This window comes from Carettochelys insculpta, chromosome 17 (assembly GCF_033958435.1).
Source record: "Carettochelys insculpta isolate YL-2023 chromosome 17, ASM3395843v1, whole genome shotgun sequence".
Classification (NCBI taxonomy): domain Eukaryota; kingdom Metazoa; phylum Chordata; order Testudines; family Carettochelyidae; genus Carettochelys; species Carettochelys insculpta.
Window position 1 is genome coordinate 9,885,732 of NC_134153.1, and position 21,816 is coordinate 9,907,547.

Below are 21,816 nucleotides of genomic sequence, written 5' to 3' on the forward strand. Positions count from 1 at the left end.
AGGGCTGGCTCAGCCCTCGTGATTGGCTGGAGGACAAAGCAGCCACTCACCATTGCCTAAGTATGTCATGTGACACAGTAGCCGTGTCTACACTAGCCCCAAACTTTGAAATCGCCACGCAAATGGCCATTTCGAAGTTTACTAATGAAGCGCTGAAATACATATTCAGCGCTTCATTAGCATGCGGGCGGCCGCGGCACTTCGAAATTGACGCAGCTTGCTGCTGCACGGCTCGTCCCGATGGGGCTCCTTTTCGAAAGGACCCCGCCTACTTTGAAGTCCCCTTATTCCTATGAGCAGATGGGAATAAGGGGACTTCGAAGTAGGCGGGGTCCTTTCGAAAAGGATCCCCATTGGGACGAGCCGCACAGCAGCGAGCCGCGTCAATTTCGAAGTGCCGCGGCCGCCTGCATGCTAATGAAGCGCTGAATATGTATTTGGGGCTAGTGTAGACACGGCCACTATTAGCAATTTAAAGGGCCTGGCCTTCTGTTGCCACAGTAGTTGGAGCCTGGAGCTCTAGGCTATTTGGATTGCTGGGCCTTTCAGTGACTACTTTTGCATACCCTGTTGGCAGGCCTGTCTCCTCCAGTCATGTTTTTTGACACTAGTGTCAGCCCCAGCCTTGCTGTTATTTTTTGTGTGCTAGCTGGAGAGAGCTACCACCTCTGCCCAAAGTGGAAAGTAATCTTAGAGGACCTGTGCAGACTGTACAATTGGGAGCACTGCTTTTGAAGTCAATTCATACATTTGCAGTGCATAAAGTTAAGCATCTGCATAAACCTTTGTAATATCAGAACTTTTGTTTCCATCTTTTTTGCCTGAGTCTGCCATCCTTAACATCAGTAGGAGTTTTGCTTTGACATCTGTGGAGGCAGGGGACGTATCTCTAAGCATTTAGTTACAGCCTATCCTGCAGGTGTATTGGTGGTTCAATATAAAAGTATAATAATTTTCCAAAGTTCAAACAAGACTTAAAACATCTGAAAACTGGTATTTTCAAATGCAATGATCTTTACCGACAGTATGGCATACTATGAGGGGAGGGAGTGTGATGAGACATTGTTTCCAAAAAGTCTGTAAATAAAAACTGAATCTCCCATTGTTATTACACTGGTCCTTTTTAAAAAAAGTCTTTGTATCATAGAAAAAATACCATCAATAGGTTTCATAATCAGTTCATTTTAACCTAAACAAGTTTCAAACATTCTGTATTACAAAACAGAAAATGATACAATTAATAAATGCTGGCATCACTTTTTGTTTCCACATTAATACATAAAAATGGACAGCACATTAAATAAACATTTCATTATTAACAATTAGAAATATTAACACCAAAATAATGTATAAATTAGGAAATAAATGTACAAACTATTTCCAAAGTGCTTTTTCAAATATAGTATATACACAACATTCAAGAAATTCTTAATGTAAGACATTTCAGATAGATGTAATGTTGCTGTTTAATTTTTTTTAAATGTTGTTCATATTAGCTCAAAAGGATGATTTCAGCACTTTCAAAAACTACATAAAAGGCATATTTCCAAGCTGGCAAGGAACAATATTGCATTCTCTTGGCTACCTGTAACATTAACATAGATGTAAAAAAAAATCATATTTCTTTTCTGTGCCTTATTCACTTGTATGAAAAGAGCAAGGAGGAAAATCAAAAAAGGACGAATAAAAAATGGTAACTCCATTTCACTGATCAGCAATTAGGACTGTTAATATGCTGCAAGGTCAGATCTTGAATAACATTTAATAATAAATTGTTTAGCTATCCAGTAGTATGATATTCTTCTTAAGGAAAAACAAATCCAAACCTAAAGTGTGACATCCAAATTCTCTGAGTGGTGTAGTGTGCAGAGGGTAAAAATTCCACAATTCAAAATATAATCCAATAAACACCTTATTTTAGACAAAGAAAAAGCAAATTCGTACAGGGTATATTTAATTTGATACTGTGGAAGTTCCAGTTAACCTTAGGGTAATATTTTAATTTTTAAATAATGTATATTAAATACATTTGACCCATTTTAACCCTCTACATGTCCAAATTGTCTGTGACTATTTTATTCTGCAGTAAAAATCCCATTTTTTGAAAAAGGTAAAATTGAATATAAATTACTTTTCACTAAAATTGTTCATATTGGCTTATAAGCACCACTGTCCCTATATTTTTTATTCTCCCTTTATATGTTTTAATGTCAAATCTCATAAACAACCACCTTTCCATATGCACAACAAATATTCAGAGTTAAAGCTGAAATACTGATTTTTTCTTTTGAATCAAAAATGGATTTTTACACCATTTTTATATTCTGGCAAGCTACAAGAGAAAAGTAAAAATGATGAACAACTACAGTAAAAGTCAAATTTATATAGCTATAAAGAGAGTAAGATTAATGCTTGCTGGAAAATCTGAACTAGCAGGCCAAAAACCAGAAATTAAAGAGCAAACGACCACCTACTGGGGAAATTTGGCATGGATATTTTTATGTTGGGATTACATTTGGAGTAGCATATTTAAGACTGGAATGTGGTCACATGTTTCATAGCTAAACATGGTATGAAGCACTATTGATTTCTAATAGACTTACAGATCCATTCCCAGAGTTTTCTGTTTTTTCGTTTTACCCATGACAGATACCTTTTCTTTCATGGGTGTATAAAAGGTGCTTCTGGGTATTTATATTTCCTTGAATATAGGGTTTGATTGTTTCTCTGCACCTTTTACTACAAAAATATGGACCTGTGCAGATATTAAATCAGAATACATGAGTAATTAGCTATGTAAATTTTATGAGCATAATGTCCTCAGCAAACAAAACGTTACTTCAGTTGTTTTTATTTTTGTCTTATAGTGTGGAAATGTATTCAATATAAACAATATACCCACCTCCATATGTTAAAGTAGTATGATTGAGAGCCATGGATTTCAGAGGCTGGCATATACAACAGGTAAATTGCAATACATCCAGTTAAACATAGTTTCATAACCTACATTAGAATAACTATATGGGGAGAGATGGGACTGAGTGGTGTTTGTATTTAGCTGGATTGCAGAATATCCAAGCTGTTTCCCAGATCTGGGCACATAAAAACTCTGATCAAATGACCCCTAAGCTATTTAAAAACATCAAAAATGGAGGAAAAGAACCCCAAACCTCTGCAATGTATCAAGATACATACTATACACAGCATCAAATATATCAAATCATTAAAGCGTTGTCTTGTTACCAGTAGCGCACTGCTTCATATCCAGCATGAAATGAACACTGTTCACATACAGACGCTGCTTTGTGCTAAGGGGTAACCAACATATTACAATTAATCAAAACTGCCAGTACATCCAGTTTAAAAGATGGATATACGTTCTAAATGAATCAGAGACAGGAGCTTCTCCTTTTATTGCTGGTAGTTTCCATATTGACCCTGTTAAAATTATAAAATATGACACATTAAAAGACAATATCATTTCTGTGTCATGCACAGGGGGGCTGAATGAAATGATTATCTTTTGGTTTGCAAAATTGAATGGGCCCAAAAATGCATTGCTAGTACTCTCACATTGGATTCCCTAGTAGTGTGATATCCAATACGTTTGCTGTTCACCACATGTGGTGAATGGGACACTACGTTGTGGTGAATGCATGCATACCTAACTTATAAGAAATAATAATTATTTGGATTGGTCATACATACTCAAGACAATTAGCACAGGCGCTCACCCAGGTGAGGCAGCCTGCCAGCCAGTGGGGAACCCCTGCGGACACTGACACTGCCCATACTGAAGGGCACAGTAAAGATGGGGTTTGGTATCATGCCCTGTTATGTGAGGGGGTCAGCGCCACTGTCTGTGCACTACTTGCAGGGAACAGCTGGAGCCACGCCACTCCCAGCCACACCGAGGGTGGTGACTGTTATGGACTACATGGGGTTCAAAGCCTTTCCATAGTTACTCTTTCTTTGCTGCAATGAGTCGTGTTGCTGTACTTGTGTCTGTGATTGTTACATCATCTCACAGTTTCGTGCAAATTCAAAGGCCAGAAGGTATTTATTTTTCTAATATAATATAATAATTATATATAATGTTTGTATAATATAATGTGGCAACTATAGAAAGATGACAAACACAAGTGTGGCAAGCTTTGAATTCCTACTGGACACCTTTGAATTCCTAACGGACGCCGCTGGCCTAGTATGACAGTAGATCTGGGTTTTACACCTCAGCTTTTTCTGTATGCAAGAAAAAAACTGAGTTCCTCCAAAACAGGATTTCCTCTGAAAGGACTAATCCAGTAATCCAGACCCTTTGTGGCAGAAATTAAGATAATTTACCTGCTCATAGCCATAAGGCCTCTGTTGTTGGGCAGATGGTCCTGTCTGAGATGCTCTGTAACTACCATACTGCTGCCCTTGTCCCTGTTGGTAGCTGGTATACTGTGAAGAGGCTCCTTGTGCAGGAACTGCAAAAGAAAGATAGGAAGAACAATAAGTGGTCAGTATGGTTCCATCAGAAGCGCTTTAATAATTTGAAAATCAAAAAGAAATCCTACAAAAAGTGGAAACAGATGAATTGTTCAAGAGTACAAAAGGGATCAAATCATAAAGGCTAAGACACAAAATGAGTCACACCTTAAAATGGGCGGAAAAGGCAATAAGAAGTTCTTAATATATATTATCAAAACAAAAAGCAGTCAAGTAGCACTTTAAAGACTAGCAAAATAGTTTATTAGGTGAGCTTTCGTGGGACAGACCCACTTCTTCAGACCATGGCCAGACCAGAACAGACTCAATATTTAAGGCACAGAGAACCAAAACCAGTAAGCAAGGAGGACAAATCAGAAAAAGATAATCAAGGTGAGCAAATCAGAGAGTGGAGGGATGACATTTTGATGACATCTTTATGATTTGGACCCATGGTACAGAGGCTCTAGAAGAATTCCATAGAGACTTTAACAATCTACACCCCACCATCAACTTATGCCTCGATTACAACATGCAAGAGATACATTTCCTGGACACTACAGTACTAATCAAGGATGGCGTGATCAGTACCACACTGTACTGAAAACCTACTAATCGCTATACTTACCTACACCCTTCTAGTTTCCATCCTGCACACGTGACAAGATCCATTGTTTACAGTCAAGCTCTTAGGTACAATCGCATTTGCTCTGATCCAACTGACAGAGACCAAAAACTACAAGAACTTTACCAAATATTCATAAACCTGAATTACCCACCAGGGCTACGTCTACATGAGCCCCAAATTTCGAAATGGCCACGCAAATGGCCATTTTGAAGTTTACTAATGAAGCGCTGAAATGCATATTCAGCAGTTCACTAGTATGCAGGTGGCCGCGGCGCTTCGAAATTGACGCTCCTCGCCGCCGCGCGGCTCGTCCCAACGGGGCTCCTTTTCGAAAGGACCCCACCTACTTCAAAGTCCCCTTATTCCCATGAGCTGATGGGAATAAGGGGACTTCGAAGTAGCCGGGGTCCTTTCGAAAAGGAGCCCCGTCGGGACGAGACGCATGGCGGTGAGGCGCGTCAATTTCGAAGCGCTGCGGCCGCCTGCATGCTAATGAAACGCTGAATATGCATTTCAGTGCTTCATTAGTAAACTTCAAAATGGCCATTTGCATGGCCATTTCGAAGTTTGGGGCTCGTGTAGACACGGCCCAGGAGAAGTAAAAAAACAAATCGACAGGGCCAGACGAATACCCAGAGACCAGCTACTCCAAGATCGGCCCAAAAAAGCCAAGAACAGAACACCGCTGGTCATCACCTACAGCACCCAACTCAGACCACTGCAACGAATTATTAAAGACCTACAACCTATTCTTAATCAGGATGCTACACTCCAGAAGGCCCTGGGTGACATGCCTGTTCTCTCCTACAGACAACCTCCCAACCTCATGAGGATCCTCACTAACAGCCACAGTCTATACCCCAGGAACACCAGTCCTGGAACCTTTCCCTTCAACAAAGCCCGCTGCCAGCTTTGTCCACATATCTTCTCTGGAAATACCATCACTGGACCTAACCAGGTCACTCACAGAATCACGGGCACTTTCTCATGCTCCTCTACTAACATCATATATGCCATCATGTACCAACAATGCCCAGATGCTTTGTATATTGGACAGACTTCTAACTCCCTTAGACAAAGGGTCAATGGGCATAAAACAGACATCAAAACACTCCAGATCCACAAACCAGTTCGTCAACATTTTAATGGAATGGGGCATTCTGTCAATGACCTCAAGGTATGTGTGTTACTGAAAAGGAATTATCGCACCGTTCTGGAAAGAGAAACAGCCGAGCTGGCTTTTATATTCAAATTCAGCACATTAACACATGGTTTAAATCATGATGGGAACTTTCTGAGTCACTATAGGGGCTCGTCTGCATACTTGGCTCAATCTAATTCTTGACCTTCCCCCGCACCCCTCCACTCTCTGATTTGCTCACCTTGATTATCTTTTTCTGATTTGTCCTCCTTGCTTACTGTTTTTGGTTCTCTGTGCCTTAAATATTGAGTCTGCTCTGGTCCGGCTATGGTCTGAAGAAGTGGGTCTGTCCCACGAAAGTTCACCTAATAAACTATTTTTCTAGTCTTTAAAGTGCTACTTGACTGCTTTTTGTTTTGATAGTGTATAGACTAGCACGGCTTCCTCTCTGTTACTATTTAATATATATTAGGAACAGGAAAAAGGAAAGGAAGTTCCTCCCCTCTACTCAACAGTGAAGGAGAGCTAACAATTAAGTCTAAGATTTAGTCATGGACATTTTAGTAAAAAATTATGAACAGGTGCTGGGCAGTAAACAAAAATTCACAGTCCTGTGACTTGTTCATGATTTGTATTATACACCTCTTAGATGTTCGAGGAGGCTCTGGGGTGCAGGTGTTGATCAGCAAGGGTGGGTCTGTGGGGCACCTGCTGATGCAGGGAGATCCAGGGCCTTGCTGGGTGATGGGAGGGAGATGCTTTGGGACCACAGCAGCCACAGCTGGCTGGCCTGGTATCACCACCAGTGGTGGCAGGGGATATCCCAGGACCACCACACTGCTGCTGGTTTGGGAGTGGTCCTGCTGGCTCAAGACTTCTGTTGCTACCGCTGGCCAAGAGTGCCCCAGTACTGCCACTGTTGCAGGGGGAAGAGGGTTAATCACACCTGCTGGCTGGAAAAGTCAAGGACGTCGGTGAACATCAAGATTCTGTGATCTGTGTGACAGACTCACAGCATTACTACAAACTGGTGACATCAAAAAGGTTGAAGTGTTTAATACCTATTTTGCTTGCTCCACTAAGAAGACTGATTAATGATGATAGATAGCACAATTAATATTAACAAGATGGAAGGAATGTAAGCCTAAATAGAGAAAGAACAGGTTAACAAACATTTAGATAAGTTAAATATATTCAAGTAAGCAGGGCCTGAGGAAATTCATCCTAGGGAATTTAAGTAACCAACTAGCTGAGGCAGTTTCAGAACTGTCAGCAATTATCTTTGAGGTGACATGAATGATAGCTAATGCCAAAATCAACACAGGGAATTATGGACCAGTCTTTTAATACCTTGAAAGATACTGGAAGAAATGATTAAATAATCAGTTTATAAGCACTTAGAGAATCATATGGTTATAAGAAATAGCTAGCATGGATTTACCGAGAACAGATCATGCCAAACCAACCTAATTTTCTTTTTTGACAATGTTACTAGCATAATGGATGGTAGGGGGATACGGTAGAGCAGAATTTAGTGAACATAAGAACAGCCATACTGGGTCAGATCAAAACTATCTTGCCCAGAGGAATGAACAGAACAGGTAATCATCAAGTCATCCCTCCCTTCACACATTCCCAGCTTCTGACAAACAAAGGCTGTGGACACCATTCCTATTCATCCTGGTTAATAGCCATACATGGACCTATCCTCCTAGCTCTTTTCTGAACCCTGTTAAAGTCCTGGTCTACACAACATCTTGGCTGTGGCTACACCCCACTTTTCGGCTAGCCCCCGCCCTTCAAAAGGGGGATGCTAATGAGCCACTTCAGCAGATGCTAATGAGGCGCTATCATGAATATGCAGTGCCTCTTTAGCACAACCGCGGCTGCATGTGTTTCGAAAGTGCCGCTTTTGAAATGCATGCTGCTCGTGTAGACAGGGGCCTTTTGAAAGGACCCCCAGATTTTGAAAGCTCCTTCTTCCCATTTGGTTTTGGGAAGAAGGGGCTTTTGAAAGCTGGGGGGTCCTTTTGAAAGGCCTGTCTACATGAGCAGCATATGTTTCAAAAGCAGCACTTTTGAAATGCGCGCAGTTGACATTATGCTAATAAGGTACTGCATATTCATGGCAGTGTCTCATTAGCATCTGCCAAAGTGTCTCATTAGCATCCCCCTTTCAAAAGGTAGGGGCTAATGTAGCCATGGCCCTTCTGACAAGGTGTTTCTTTGGTTAACTGTGTGTTGTGTGAATATTTCCATTTGTTTGTTTTAAACCTCCTACCTATTAAATTCATTTGGTGATCCCTAGTTTTTGTGTTATGAGAACAAGTAAATTACTTTTCCTTATTCTCTTTTTATACACATCATAATTTTATATATCTGTATCATATCCCCCCTTAGTTTCTTCTTTTCTAAGTTGAAGAGTTCCAGTCTTTTTAATATCTACTCATATGGCAGCCATTCCAAACCCCTAAATGTTTTTGTTGCCCTTAGCAGAACTTTTTCCAATGCCAAGATATATGTTGGGGATGAGGTGACCATATCTGTATACAATATTCAAGATGTGAGTGTACCTTGGATTTCTATAGCAACAAAAAGATAAACTCTGTCTTATTTTCTATCCTTTTTTAAAGTAAGTTCTAACATTCTATTTGCTATTAGTGCGCTAGTCCAAGTTAAATATTCAGATCACATTAAACCTCTTCCTCCTCAAGTGACAGTAAAGCATTTGTGCAGTTGCAAGAAACCTATGTGAGTTAGTAGTGATTTTGTGGAATTCCCTTCCCCTTTAAATTATATTAAAAATTCACATTTGTAAAGCATGATCAGCAATAAAATAGCCTTCTACCCACTCCTGTAAATAAGTCAGAAATATGGGGAATGAGCATACTCTCTGTCTGGACAGCTTTCCAACCCTTGGTGTTAAGATGTTCAGAGATCCTCTATGATGTGATAACACACTGAACCATGACTGGGCTGAATCATATTAGTTTTTTAAGTTAAAGCTGGTGCCTTGAGCAACAAAGGAAAATATATGTTCATTACTAGGTACAGAATGGACACATTTGTACCAGGGATTGCAAACACAAGACATGCCAAAGAAGACTTCCTCACCATATCCAGGTTGTTGTCCTGGATAACTTTGCTGATTTGGGTACTGTTGCTGTGAATATGTTTGCTGTTGTGCTGCTCCCTGTTGGTATCCTGCCTGCTGCTGGCTATACTGGGAATTTCCTAGAAAGGAGAAGATTGATATAGTTTCTGTACAGACTCAGTGGCTGTTTGATCACCCTGAAAAAGATATACCTTTGAAAAAAAACCTTCCATTATATTTTATCAATCAGTGAAAAGGAGTTTTTTTCCCCCTGGTTATTTTTAGTGCCATTAAAGAGGCTGTGTTTTTATTTGGTGCATGAAAAAAAATTATTTTTAAGTAATCAATGTTTACATTTCTTCATCCCCTCCCCTGGTTGCTCCCTTTTCCTCTTACTTTTAAACCATCAGCTTTCTTTCAAAGAAATATTTTAAAAATAACATATGTTTTGAAATAACAGAGTATCTGTTTCCAGTGCATTATAAATTAGGAAAAACAGAATCTCAGAATTACACATTTTTCCCACAGTAACACAAAGACCAAGTAAAATCTGTTCCAAGAATGGCCGAACAGTAGTTTATGAGGCTCATGCAACTCTTTTACAGCTAAATTGTAGCTCTCACAGGCTACCAGACTCTTTGGGGGAAATTGGAGCTTATGCCATGGGGTTCAATGGCAGTGCTAAGGCTTCTGCCCAGCAGGGAGGGGGGTCTTATTGTTTCAGCCCCATACAAGGCACCTACCAGGGCCCAGGGCTTTAGCAGTAGAGGGGCTGAAACCCCAAGCTCTGGCAGACATGCCTCACAGGGTTGAAACTGTAAGACCTTTTCCTCAACCCCAACTCCACATGGCAGAAGCCCTGGCAGGCACTGCCTTGCTTTCAAACTTCTGAAGATTGCATTATGTGTTTGGGTCAGTAAGTTTGGCCATCCCTGACCTTTTCAAATACACATTCTACAGTTTGTACATAGTCTTTATGTGGGTGAGAATCCACCCATATCCCAGACATCTTAGTGGCTTTCCAAAATGTGGCTGCTTTAGCTATTTGTTTATGGTGAAGTGTAGGAAAACTTGACTGTCGAGCAAATTCAGCTGTCCAGAGGACAATACGAGGTCAGTGTGATACTTGAATGGACTACCTGAGCATGAAAACCAGTGGGGTTGCATATACGCTGCACTGCAATAGGACTTGAACCCTGGCTCGCCACTTGACTCAGGGTTGCACCATCCATTCCCCGGGAGCTCTGGGTCTGAACCCTGGGTTAGTGTGGCTTGATGGAAGGGGAGGGGTGAGGCTTGAGACAGTTCAAGCCCTGGGCTTACACGTCAGTGTGAAGATACCTTAAATCTCTACAAAAGAGAGCCCACCAGAGCTGTGTGACCTGCCTGTGTGTGGGCAGATTTAACAATTAGATAGATTCTGAAAAAGGTCCTATACTTCCTTGGGATGAATCCCATGACTACACTGACCCCAAACACACCCCATGGCAGTTAGATCTTTGGGTATGTCGTCAGCTGTAGCACTGCCTCCCCATGTCCCAGCAATGGGGCATGGGGTGGAAAGACTCTCTTTTGGCTAAATGACTGGCAATCACTTGTGGATAAACCACTTGGTTGTATGGCTAAAGATTTCTGGCTCATAGCTCCAAAATGGGTGTGTTAGCAAAGGAGCAGAAGACGCACTGAGCAGAACAATGCCCAATACCATCTCACACTCACATATGAAAATTTTGTTCTGTTCTTCCCTCTTTTCACAATTGGAGCAGCCCTATTCTAAATAAACAGTTACTATAGTCTTAGTACGTACAGAAAAAGCTGGGGTAACTATATAGCTCAGCCTTTCTTTGTGTCTTATATAGGGTTTCCATGAGTCAAAATTTGAGTCCGACATGAATCATGATTTGGCCCGATATGATTTTGTTTTTAAGCAAATGCGCCTTATATTTAAAACAAAAAATTCAGTCACCTGACATTTATATGACTAAATACTTGATGAACACTTGATGAATATAATGAACATTGTGATTCCTATATTCTTTAATAGGAGTTATACGTTAGAATTTTCTGTCTGGACTTGATCAGCAATAAGTAATCCTATACCAGGGGTCAGCAACCAAAAGAGCAATAAGAGCCATTTCTTCCAATTCAGTAAAAAACTCAATAATTCAAGAGCTGCAATGCATGTAAATATGAGACAGTGCCTAATAAATAACATCAATCAATACTTTTTGTAACCCCTAATTTAAGAACAGCATACACACAATGATTTGTAATGTGATACGTTCACAAACTTCTTACATATTCTACTTTCTCACACTTTACGTGTCTATATTTGTACCACTGTCTTCCTGACTTTTATTCCTGAACCTTCTCTCTCTCTGGAGGACGCTAGGGGGAGTTATCCAATGTTTTGAGATCACATAAGGTATGAGTTGTTCATTTTTGGGCTTTTAGACACTCACTATTTATAGAAAATAATTAGGAGGGTTTTTTTTTTTTTTTAGTTTGCAATTATAGTGCCAGGAGCCACAAAGAAGTCCTTAAAGAACTGCAGGTTGCAAACTCCGTGCTATGCTATGCAACTAATCTGTGTATGCAATACAGCCACAGTGTCCAAAACGCTTTCTCTTCGCCACATGTGGCAAACTGGACACTGTGGTGTGGTGAAGTGGCTCATCAGAGCCACACACATGGAACGCCCTCCTCCCACTCCACACACGTATCCCACCACTTGGTGGGACAAGTGTGTAGTGGCAGCAGTGGAGGCACCTCCTTCTGTGGCATGAACCTAGGCACGGCAGCGGCTCCAGTGGTGGGGCAGCTCACGCAGCAGGGCCTCCAGCCATGGCGCGGTTTCAGTTGGTGGGGCAGCTGTGGCGGCAGCAGCTCTGGTGGGTCACCAGCAGTTTGCGCGTGGGCCGGGGGGGGAGAGGCAGGTGCCTGGCTCTTAGGTGGCAAGGAGGGTGCAGGGGTGGGTTATGGTGATTGTTAAATGTCTTGGACACCACTGCCTGAAGGAAAATCAGCAAGGAAATAATTCATTTTCAAACTTTCACGGGGCTACTGTAAAACATAAAAGTGGATTAAAAACTAAAATGGTATTTTAGAAGAGTCATTTCAGTTACCTTGACAGTGCTCCTTACTATTTTTGTTCAGATATTGAATTATATTCATAATTTTCTACACATATTGAACAAATTGTAACTAGATTAAATTTTAAATCTACTCTTCAGAATGGGATTTTGTTTTTCAAAAGCATACAAAGTGCATTGACTTTAATTTGCAATTTGTTGAATTGTAGATCTGCATAAATTCCATTTCTTGTGGAGCTCACAGTAGGGGCAGATGGGATGTTGGGGGTTGTTTATTCATCTCTCCACCCCTGGAAATTGCAAATACGCAGCATGCCTCAAAATGGATAGCTTTTCTGATCAAAAACTGTTCTAAGGGAAGAGAGTTTCAATGACAAAGAGTGCCACGACACAACATCTGGGCTGTGGCTACACTTGACCAAAACTTTGAAATGGCCATGCTAATGGCCAAATTGAAGAATACTAATGAGGCGCTGAAATGAATTTTCAGCGCCTCATTAGCATGCTGCCGATCATGGCACTTCAAAAGTGCCGCTTTCGATTGCGTGCAGCTCAGCTACATGGGGGTCCTTTTCGAAAGGATCCCGCATATTTTGAAATCCCTTATTCATGTAAGATGACAGGGGATTTCGATGTTTGCAGGGTCCTTTCAAAAAGGACCACCATGATGCTGAGCCATGGGTGATCAAAAATGGCACTTTCAAAGTGCTGTGGCTGGCAGCATGCTAATGAGGCACTGATTATTCATTTCTGCCCCTCATTAGTATTCTTTGATTTGGCCGTTAGCATGGCCATTTCGAAGTTTTGACCAAGTATGGCCACAGGCCTGGTGTTCCAAGAAGCCCTACCACAGTATTTGTTTTCAGTTCACAAATAAATATTTTTATTCATATTTCCAAGAAAAAGAAGGCATTTCATGGTTATGGGACCATGCAATTTTTATTGAAACTATTAAAACCCCTACAAGGGAAGCCTGGTTTGCAAATAACAAAATGAATGAAGTCTCTGCCTAAAAAGTTGGTTTCCTCAGATGAGATGTTTTAGTTGTTTAATTTAAGTGTTTCTAGTGATTAAGCTCCCAAAATGTTCAAGCAATGGGGTTGTTACATTGGCTGAATGTTCCGTCATTACTTTCTGGAACAAATAGGCTGAATCTTGCTGAAATTATATATAGTATCACTATTACCAAGAAGGAAAATAAACCTCATTTAACTGAAATTAAATTCTCTCAGCCAATCACTGCAGGAGGCAGTGGCATTCCTGATATGGAATATTTAGATTTTCCTCATCTTGATTTGCAAAATCACAGAAATAGATATTTCCAAAGGCACTTAGGTGCCTGACTCCCATTGACTTTGAGTGGAAGTTAAGTACCTAACTGAAAATATCTCCTGTATCATAATTACTCAGTAACTGTACTGTGAATATACAAATCTTTCTCCTCTTAATTGCTATAATCTCTCTGCTCTAGGTGGTTTCTGTGCTAAATATGTGTCTGTAAACAAACATACCTGCTACCATATCTTCGTCTTAAACAGACTAACTCCAACATTTAGCAATATACGAAAGAAAAAGTTATTAAAACACACAGGAAATAGGGTTGTCATAGTGGTGAAGGTGAAATTGTAAGGTTTCTTTTTAATGTTAATATCCTTTGACTCATTTCACTCACAACCAACTCTCTCCTCTCTTATTCTCCCTACCTGTTCCCTGTTGGCCAGCAAAGCTCTTATCACCAGAAAATAATTTTTATATTATATATATTTACTTGCAGTTTGGAAACATAATGAAAAGATATTAATTATTCAAGGAAGAAGAGCTTCCTTGACCTGTAAAGAGAGAGTGAGCCAGGGTGGGAAATGAAATAAGAGAATGGCAGGAGGAACTGGGGAGTGAGAAGGGAAAATATAAGACTTAAGAACAGTCTGGCGGCCTATAGTAGTCTCTGTATTTTCCTCTTTTTTAATTTTAACTTTGAATATTTAATTAGGTATTAAATAATAACAACTCAATGCTTCTAGTTAATTAGGTAGGAACAACAGGTCTCATTCCACAGTTTCTGCTCATCTCAGTAGTCTCAGTCATTTACATTGCCTGGTCTTCTTTACATTAACTTCTATTGCTCATTATTTGATCTGCTTCAAATTTTAGGACTGTCTGAAAATTAAAATATACCAGGCCATCATTTGATTTCAATTACAAGTGTGAAACCCCATTAGTTCGTGCCAATATGCCCATCCTCATTTTGAAAACGTTTTCATCTATAGCAACGATTTATTCCCTAATCTTAAGCCATTTTGAAAACTCTAGTACCTTAATTTACTTCTTCAACTGTGATCTCTGACTTTAACACTTAATATGCTGAGACACCCACATCTCAGTTTAAAGTTAAATAAAGCATCATAAAGCATGTTATTAAAGAAAAGAAATAATTGTGGTATTATAGCTAATATTTCCTCAGATATAAAACACGCTTCTAATATTGAATACTTTAACTGCATCTAGCTCAGCTACATGTTTTGTTGTGAATAATCAGTGGTTTACCTATTGCACACAAGACGTGTGAGCTATTAACCTACAGTCACTAACTTTAACCAATATTTTGCATAGTATTTTGAGACATACATAATATAAAAGTTGTTTTACAAAACCAAATTCTATTGATAGACACTTCTCAGTAATGTTGAATTTAGGAAGACAGTTTAGCCGCTGAACAGTGTTATATTTCTGCGGAAATGGTATAAAACAGCTTTCATATTTTCCCTGAGTAGATGTAACTTAGAGCATAGATTTCAAATGTATCTTCTCACCTCCTTCGTAGTAATGCTGTGTGGAGTCCTCAAATGATCTGTCGTAGCTTTGCTCGGTATAAGATGACTGCTGATATGCATAATCACTATGACCTGCAATCAGGTGGTAAGAAAGAAACAAAATGGACAAGATTAATCAAAAAAGTTCATCTGATCCATAGTTTATTTTGGCACATGCATTATATAACTGTGTGTATGTGTACATTACACACAGGCCGTGTCTACACTAGCCCCAAACTTCAACATGGCCATGCAAATGGCCATGTCGAAGTTTACTAATGAAACACTGAAATACATCTTCAGCGCCTCATTAGCATGCGGGTGGCCGCGGCACTTCGAAATTGATGCGGCTCGCCGCCGCATGGCTCATTCAGACGGGGCTCTTTTTCAAAAGGACCTCGCCTACTTCGAAGTCCCCTTATTCCTATCTGCTCATAGAAATAAGGGGACTTTGAAGTAGGAGGGGTGAATCTGATGAGGTAGATGGCTTGCTGTTGACATGCATATCCATTTGCCAAGTGTTAAGCAACACTCCTGGCTAAACTGGGCCTATCCCAGGAAGTTTCCTGTAGCCTTTCTGCTCCTTTCAGGATGCAGTTCATAATGGTCTATAGTGGACATACACTGACAGAATCGTATGTAGGAACAGGACTTGCTCAAATTTCAGGTTGGAAACACATTTTATGGATTATTTGATTCCCAATTTTTTAATTCTTGGATATGCCAATCACAAAATTCAGTTATTAAATCTCAAGCTCTGCTGAATCAGTATTAGAGTTACTATTACTCAAAAAATTACCATCTGGGTAATATTGCTGGTTCATTGGCTCTGAGGAGCTTTGTCCATGGCTGTATTGTTCACTGTAATACTCCTCCTGCCCCATGTACTGCTGAGAGGAACCTGTAAACCAAAAGGAAAGAGAGAGAAAGTGAGTGTTTTTAAGTAGCCCATAAACCCAATGATTTTTTATTTACATATTCTTGGTGTGAACAATGTTTTCTTCTGGGAGAAATCACTCAAACTGTGTATGTTCAGAACTGTTTCAAAGATTTTTTCCCCCCATTGGCAAGGAAAACTGCTTTTGCTAAATTTGAAATAGAGGCTATGTCTACACTAGCCAAAAACTTCGAAATGGCCATGCAAATGGCCATTTCAAAGTTTACTAATGAAGCGCTGAAATACATATTCAGCGCCTCATTAGCATGCGGGCGGCCGCGGCACTTCGAAATTGACACGGCTCACTGCCGCACGGCTTGTCCAGACGGGGCTCCTTTTTGAAAGGACCCCGCCTACTTCAAAGTCCCCTTATTCCTATGAGCAGATGGGAATAAGGGGACTTCAAAGTAGGCGGGGTCCTTTCAAAAAGGAGCCCCATCTGGACAAGCCGTGCGGCAGTGAGCCACGTCAATTTCGAAGTGCTGCGGCTGCCCACATGCTAATGAGGCGCTGAATATGTATTTCAGCGCTTCATTAGTAAACTTTGAAATGGCCATTTGCATGGCCATTTCGAAGTTTTTGGCTAGTGTAGACATAGCCAGAATGTTTAGTTCAATATTAGAATTGCATAGCTGTCAATAACAGGGCAAAAAAGCCCTACTAGGTGATACAATTAATCTACTATTCTGAGTTGGCAAACTGCATAAAATCCAGAAGAATCCTGTGCTTAATAATATAGGCTACGTCTACACGTGCAGCCAACATCGAAATAGCTTATTTCGATGAATAACGTCTACACGTCCTCCAGGGCCGGCAACGTCGATGTTCAACTTCGACATTGCTCAGCCCAACATCGAAATAGGCGCAGCGAGGGAACGTCTACATGTCAAAGCAGCACACATCGAAATAGGGATGCCAGGCACAGCTGCAGACAGGGTCACAGGGCGGACTCAACAGCCAGCCTCTCCCTTAAAGGGCCCCTCCCAGACACAGTTGCACTAAACAACACAAGATACACAGAGCCGACAACTGGTTGCAGACCCTGTGCCTGCAGCATAGATCCCCAGCTGCCGCAGAAGCAGCCAGAAGCCCTGGGCTAAGGGCTGCTGCCCACGGTGACCATAGAGCCCCGCAGGGGCTGGAGAGAGAGCATCTCTCAACCCCCCAGCTGATGGCCGCCATGGAGGACCCAGCAATTTCGACGTTGCGGGATGCGGATCGTCTACACGGTCCCTACTTCGACGTTGAACGTCGAAGTAGGGCGCTATTCCTATCTCCTCATGAGGTTAGCGACTTCGACGTCTCACCGCCTAACGTCGAAGTTGGTGCCGCTACTTCGAAGTAGCGTGCACGTGTAGACGCAGCTATAGTGAGCATTAAATCTCTGAGTATCCAATCAGAAAATAAGCCAAAATTTCATAATTTAAATTCATTTTACATCAGAATTGGCCTAGCAGTTTCTTCACTTTATATAATGGTTTCCAATATGCCGTCAGTCCAAACTGACAGTTGTGAAACTACCTTTGATGCCTAGTGGAAATAATTTTTGTCATATCCCTAACATTCCTTTATTAATCAAAAGGCTACTTGGTGTTGATTATATCCAAGGTATCAGTATAAACATACACATCCTTATATTCTATACCCTAACAACAACAACAGTTATAAGCATTGGCCAAAACAAATAGAACAGGTGCAGATCCAGGAAGCACCTTCTTACCATTGTGTGATTAGCCAGTGGTTAAGAAAAGCTCTGACAAAGAAACTACTAAACCTTACTTTTTTATACACTACAAGAAACCAGTGATGTCATTGCTGGTTATTGGACCTTACCCAAAGACAGAAAAGGGAATCTTAAGAACTATACCTTGCACTTGGTTTCCAATTAACTATCTTTCCCTATTTCCTGAGCCTTACATAAAATAATGCTGGTATTTCTAGGGTCATTACACATTTAACCCAAACAATTATTTCTCATATTTTTATTCTTTGTGCTCATGCTAACATTTAAACTCAAAATCATAATATATTTAGGCACAATGTAGGCCCATATTTTACACACACCAAGCTCCCCACATCTCCTTCTCTCTCATTTGCAAAGACCTCTTCCTTACTAGGGACAGTACCACACTGAGACTAATCCAAAGCCCACTGCAGTAAATTGAAATACTTTCATTGACTTTAATGGATTTTGGATCAGATTCCTGGCCTTTTCCTTTATGCAGACAGATGATGTATAAACTTTAGAAGTGGCAAGTTAGAGCAAAACTTACTGACATTCTACCTGCACCTTTCACTCTGCTTACCTTTTCCTCCCTTACCAACCCTTACTGGGGTCCCTCATTCCCAGATCATTAAGGCTTCTGTGGCATATTTGTCTGTGCAGCAGGAATGGTGGGACAGTCACCTTTCTAGAAACTGAATAATACACTATACCTTGCTGAGAAGATCTGTAAGGGCCCATGGGTCGCTGACCCATCATGCTGTTGCCTTGATTGCTCTGACTCATCATGGCAATGGAAGACTGCCCTTGGTAATGCTGGCTCCCTCCTTGTGCCGAGTTGTAGTGTGATGTTGCTGCTTGCTGGTGCATCATAGAGACTACATAAAACATAGATAATTGTTTCCTAAAGGGATATCACAATTCTTTTCCTACTCTTTTTTTGGAAATAACTACAAACATCAGCCAATTTTGTCTTTTTGAAGTTGCATCCAGATCATCATTCAGTGAATTTGCCATGAGTGGGGCAGGGAAAAAAAGACAGAAATTGTTTACATTTTTCCCCAGTGTGCAAATTTAACTTTTCAACAATCTAATCTGACACCACATACTGATAACATAATCAATTCATACCCAGATATTCTAAAATAAATGGTTTCAATAAATAACCAAAATAATTTCTGCAACAGGACTACAGAAAAGGGCCCTGTATGAAGAAACTGAAGTACAGTATTTGTTATTCTTTGGCTGTGTCTAGACTTGCCCCCAGTGTTGAAGGGGGAATGTGAATTAGGGTGTTGGGTGATTACTAATGAAGTGCTGTGGTGCATATGCAGCACTTCATTAGGCTAAATCTCCCCCATGGCAACTTGGAAGTGCCAGCTTGCGTGTAGCTGCAGGTCAGCCGTAGGTACTTCGAAGTGCCTTTACTCCTCAAAATTTTAGTAATTTCCCAACACCCTAATTAACATGCCCCCCTTTGACATTGGGGGCTAGTCTAGACACAGCCTTTGTTATCTTTAACTGTATTTTTTTCATTACCCAACTTTTTCTTTCTTCTTCTACCTTATTTACATGTCGGCTAACTACAGAATTTAAGAAAATTGAAGTTACAGTATTCTTTCTGAATTTCACATTACTCCCTTGAAAGAATTCTTTAATATCTGAAATGCTATTCATTACATAAAGGTGAACATTTTTAAGAGACAGGAACAGAGTCTTCTTTGCTCTCTGGCCCTTTGTGCCACTCCAGGAATGTGAAGGGCCTGTAAAGAGAGTGGAAATATTCACTGAGAACTACATGGACAGCTTCTTTAGCTGGCAAAATTGTTCCATGACAGCCCCTTTCACAACTCATATGGGCAATGTATGTTGGGGCTGTCACAGTGTGAACACTGTGAATATTTCCTCCTTCTCCTCTCATGCTGAGGGTCATTAGAAGAATAGTGGCACGTAGAGTGATGCTGAGGCTATTCTGACTATTTTCAGTCCTGAAATACTGAACTCAAAAGTAGCTTACAACCACCTCTTCTCCTGCCCCTATGCTCCCATACAGGAACAGAGTTATACAAAATATTTACAGCACATTTTCACATCTTGTGCCTCTTTGAGACCTTTAAAAGTCCTTTCAATCCCCAATGTTAAGGACAGGGAATCTTACCTGGGTTTGATTGCATGTTGATATTTGTTCGAGACACGTAATTGCCTATTGACCCCTGGCCTTGCATTGGCACATTCTGAGATGCTGGCACTGTATGGCTATAACCAGGCCCAGTTCCATGGCTGCTCACAGTCATACTCAGAGAGGTTGTGGGCATTGTATTCTGGCCCGACTGCTGCATAGACACATGATTAGGACCTAAAAGATCACAACAATAAGAGTTATTGACAACTCTTATTTATTGAGTATAAAATATATAATGCCTTAACTGGATTCTCATTATCTAGGAAAGGCTAAAAAAGTAAAAATATAAAATATTTTAATATGCAAAAGGCCATAAAATAAAAAAATACCCTAATTCCACACATTAATCCTTCTGTTAGTTACAAACAGCCAAAAGCCACTGTCTGTTATAAAGCTAGACTGAACCTTATCCTAAAGACTACCAAACCTGGCTTTGCTGCACTGTGAGCGGGAACACGTTTCAGAAGTGAAGGCTCCAAGTACATAGAAGGTACTGCAAGCTTTTCCTAAGATGAGGCAGATGAAGTAATCAGCATGGTTGGCAAATGTTAGCTGTGACTTCAGTCACTAAACTGAATCAAGAACTGTGGGTATGTCCCAGACCTTCAGTAACTCAGGTGTTCCCTTACCAGGTTCAACCTCTGCTTCCTACTTCCCTGACAGTTTTCTTGTCAGGGGGTGTTGCTGTGAGGACCCAACAGCAGTCAGCAGCTATTTTATGCTGCAGTTGCCTCCAACATAACTGTTTTTTGCCCAGCAGCAATACCAACACTTTCTCCTCTGCTAGGATTTAAAAAGACAGAACATACCTGGAGACCCTGACACCAGGTGAGCAGTGGGAGAGAGGAGCTAACTGTATGGGAAGGGTGGTATATCACATGGCCCCATAAAGAGGAGGGGAAGAGTGGAAATGGAAGAGGCCCCTCAGCAAACCTGATACACAAGGAGAGAGAGAGGGGGCCCTACCAAGCCTAACTAAAGTGAAAAAGAGAGAGAGAGAGTCTGGTTTGCCTCTACAGCTATCACAACTACATTATCCTCCTGTCTTCCCCTAATTTGATAGAAGATACCTAATGGTTTCAGAGGGAAAAGTCTCCAGAACATCATGCTAGCTCTTATTAATGTGACCATTACCCTTCTCTTCCCAGTTAATTTGCTGACTTGACCCCTGCATAAGAAGTTCAGCATTTGGGGTTCATACTAACAGTATCCTGTCAACTATAATTGGAACATTCTATGTACTTGCCTGACTGATTTTGCCTTTTAAAGGCCTGTAAGAGTTCAGTCCACAGCCCACTGAGGTCAACTCAGAGATTACCACTGACTTCACTTGGTTCTGGATTGGGCCCTAAATAAGGACATTCATAGGGGTCTTTGAGCCAACCCATACACTAAATGCAAATTTTCTTGAGTGAATAATCACATATGTAAAGCTCTGAATTACCAGGCCTGTCCTTAAAACGATAAAGAACACAAAGGCTATGTCTACACTAGCCCCAAACTTCGAAATGGCCATGCAAATGGCCATTTTGAAGTTTACTAATGAAGCGCTGCTATGAGCAGATAGGAATAAGGGGACTTGGAAGTAGGCAGGGTCCTTTCGAAAAGGAGCCCCGTCGGGACGAGCTGCATGGTGGCAAGCCATGCCAATTTCGAAATGCCGCAGCCACCTGCATGCTAATGAGGCACCGAATATGGCATTTGCATGGCCATTTCGAAGTTTGGGGTTAGTGTAG

General features: G+C 40.9%; 1 protein-coding gene across 2 annotated transcripts in view; it reads right to left on the minus strand.

Annotated features, from left to right (window-relative positions):
• Window positions 1-1,132: 1,132 nt before the first annotated feature.
• The window catches only part of SS18L1 (SS18L1 subunit of BAF chromatin remodeling complex), a 43,753-nt gene continuing 23,069 nt past the window's right edge, over window positions 1,133-21,816 (minus strand). For both annotated transcript variants that reach the window (XM_075011681.1, XM_075011682.1), the window contains exons 5-11: window positions 20,057-20,254; window positions 18,612-18,776; window positions 16,038-16,139; window positions 15,239-15,331; window positions 9,357-9,476; window positions 4,345-4,472; window positions 1,133-3,438 (exon numbers count right to left, since the gene is read on the minus strand). In XM_075011681.1, the coding sequence (XP_074867782.1) occupies window positions 3,412-3,438; window positions 4,345-4,472; window positions 9,357-9,476; window positions 15,239-15,331; window positions 16,038-16,139; window positions 18,612-18,776; window positions 20,057-20,254 (833 nt within the window). In that variant the 3' untranslated portion in view covers window positions 1,133-3,411. The remainder of the gene's footprint in view (window positions 3,439-4,344; window positions 4,473-9,356; window positions 9,477-15,238; window positions 15,332-16,037; window positions 16,140-18,611; window positions 18,777-20,056; window positions 20,255-21,816) is intronic.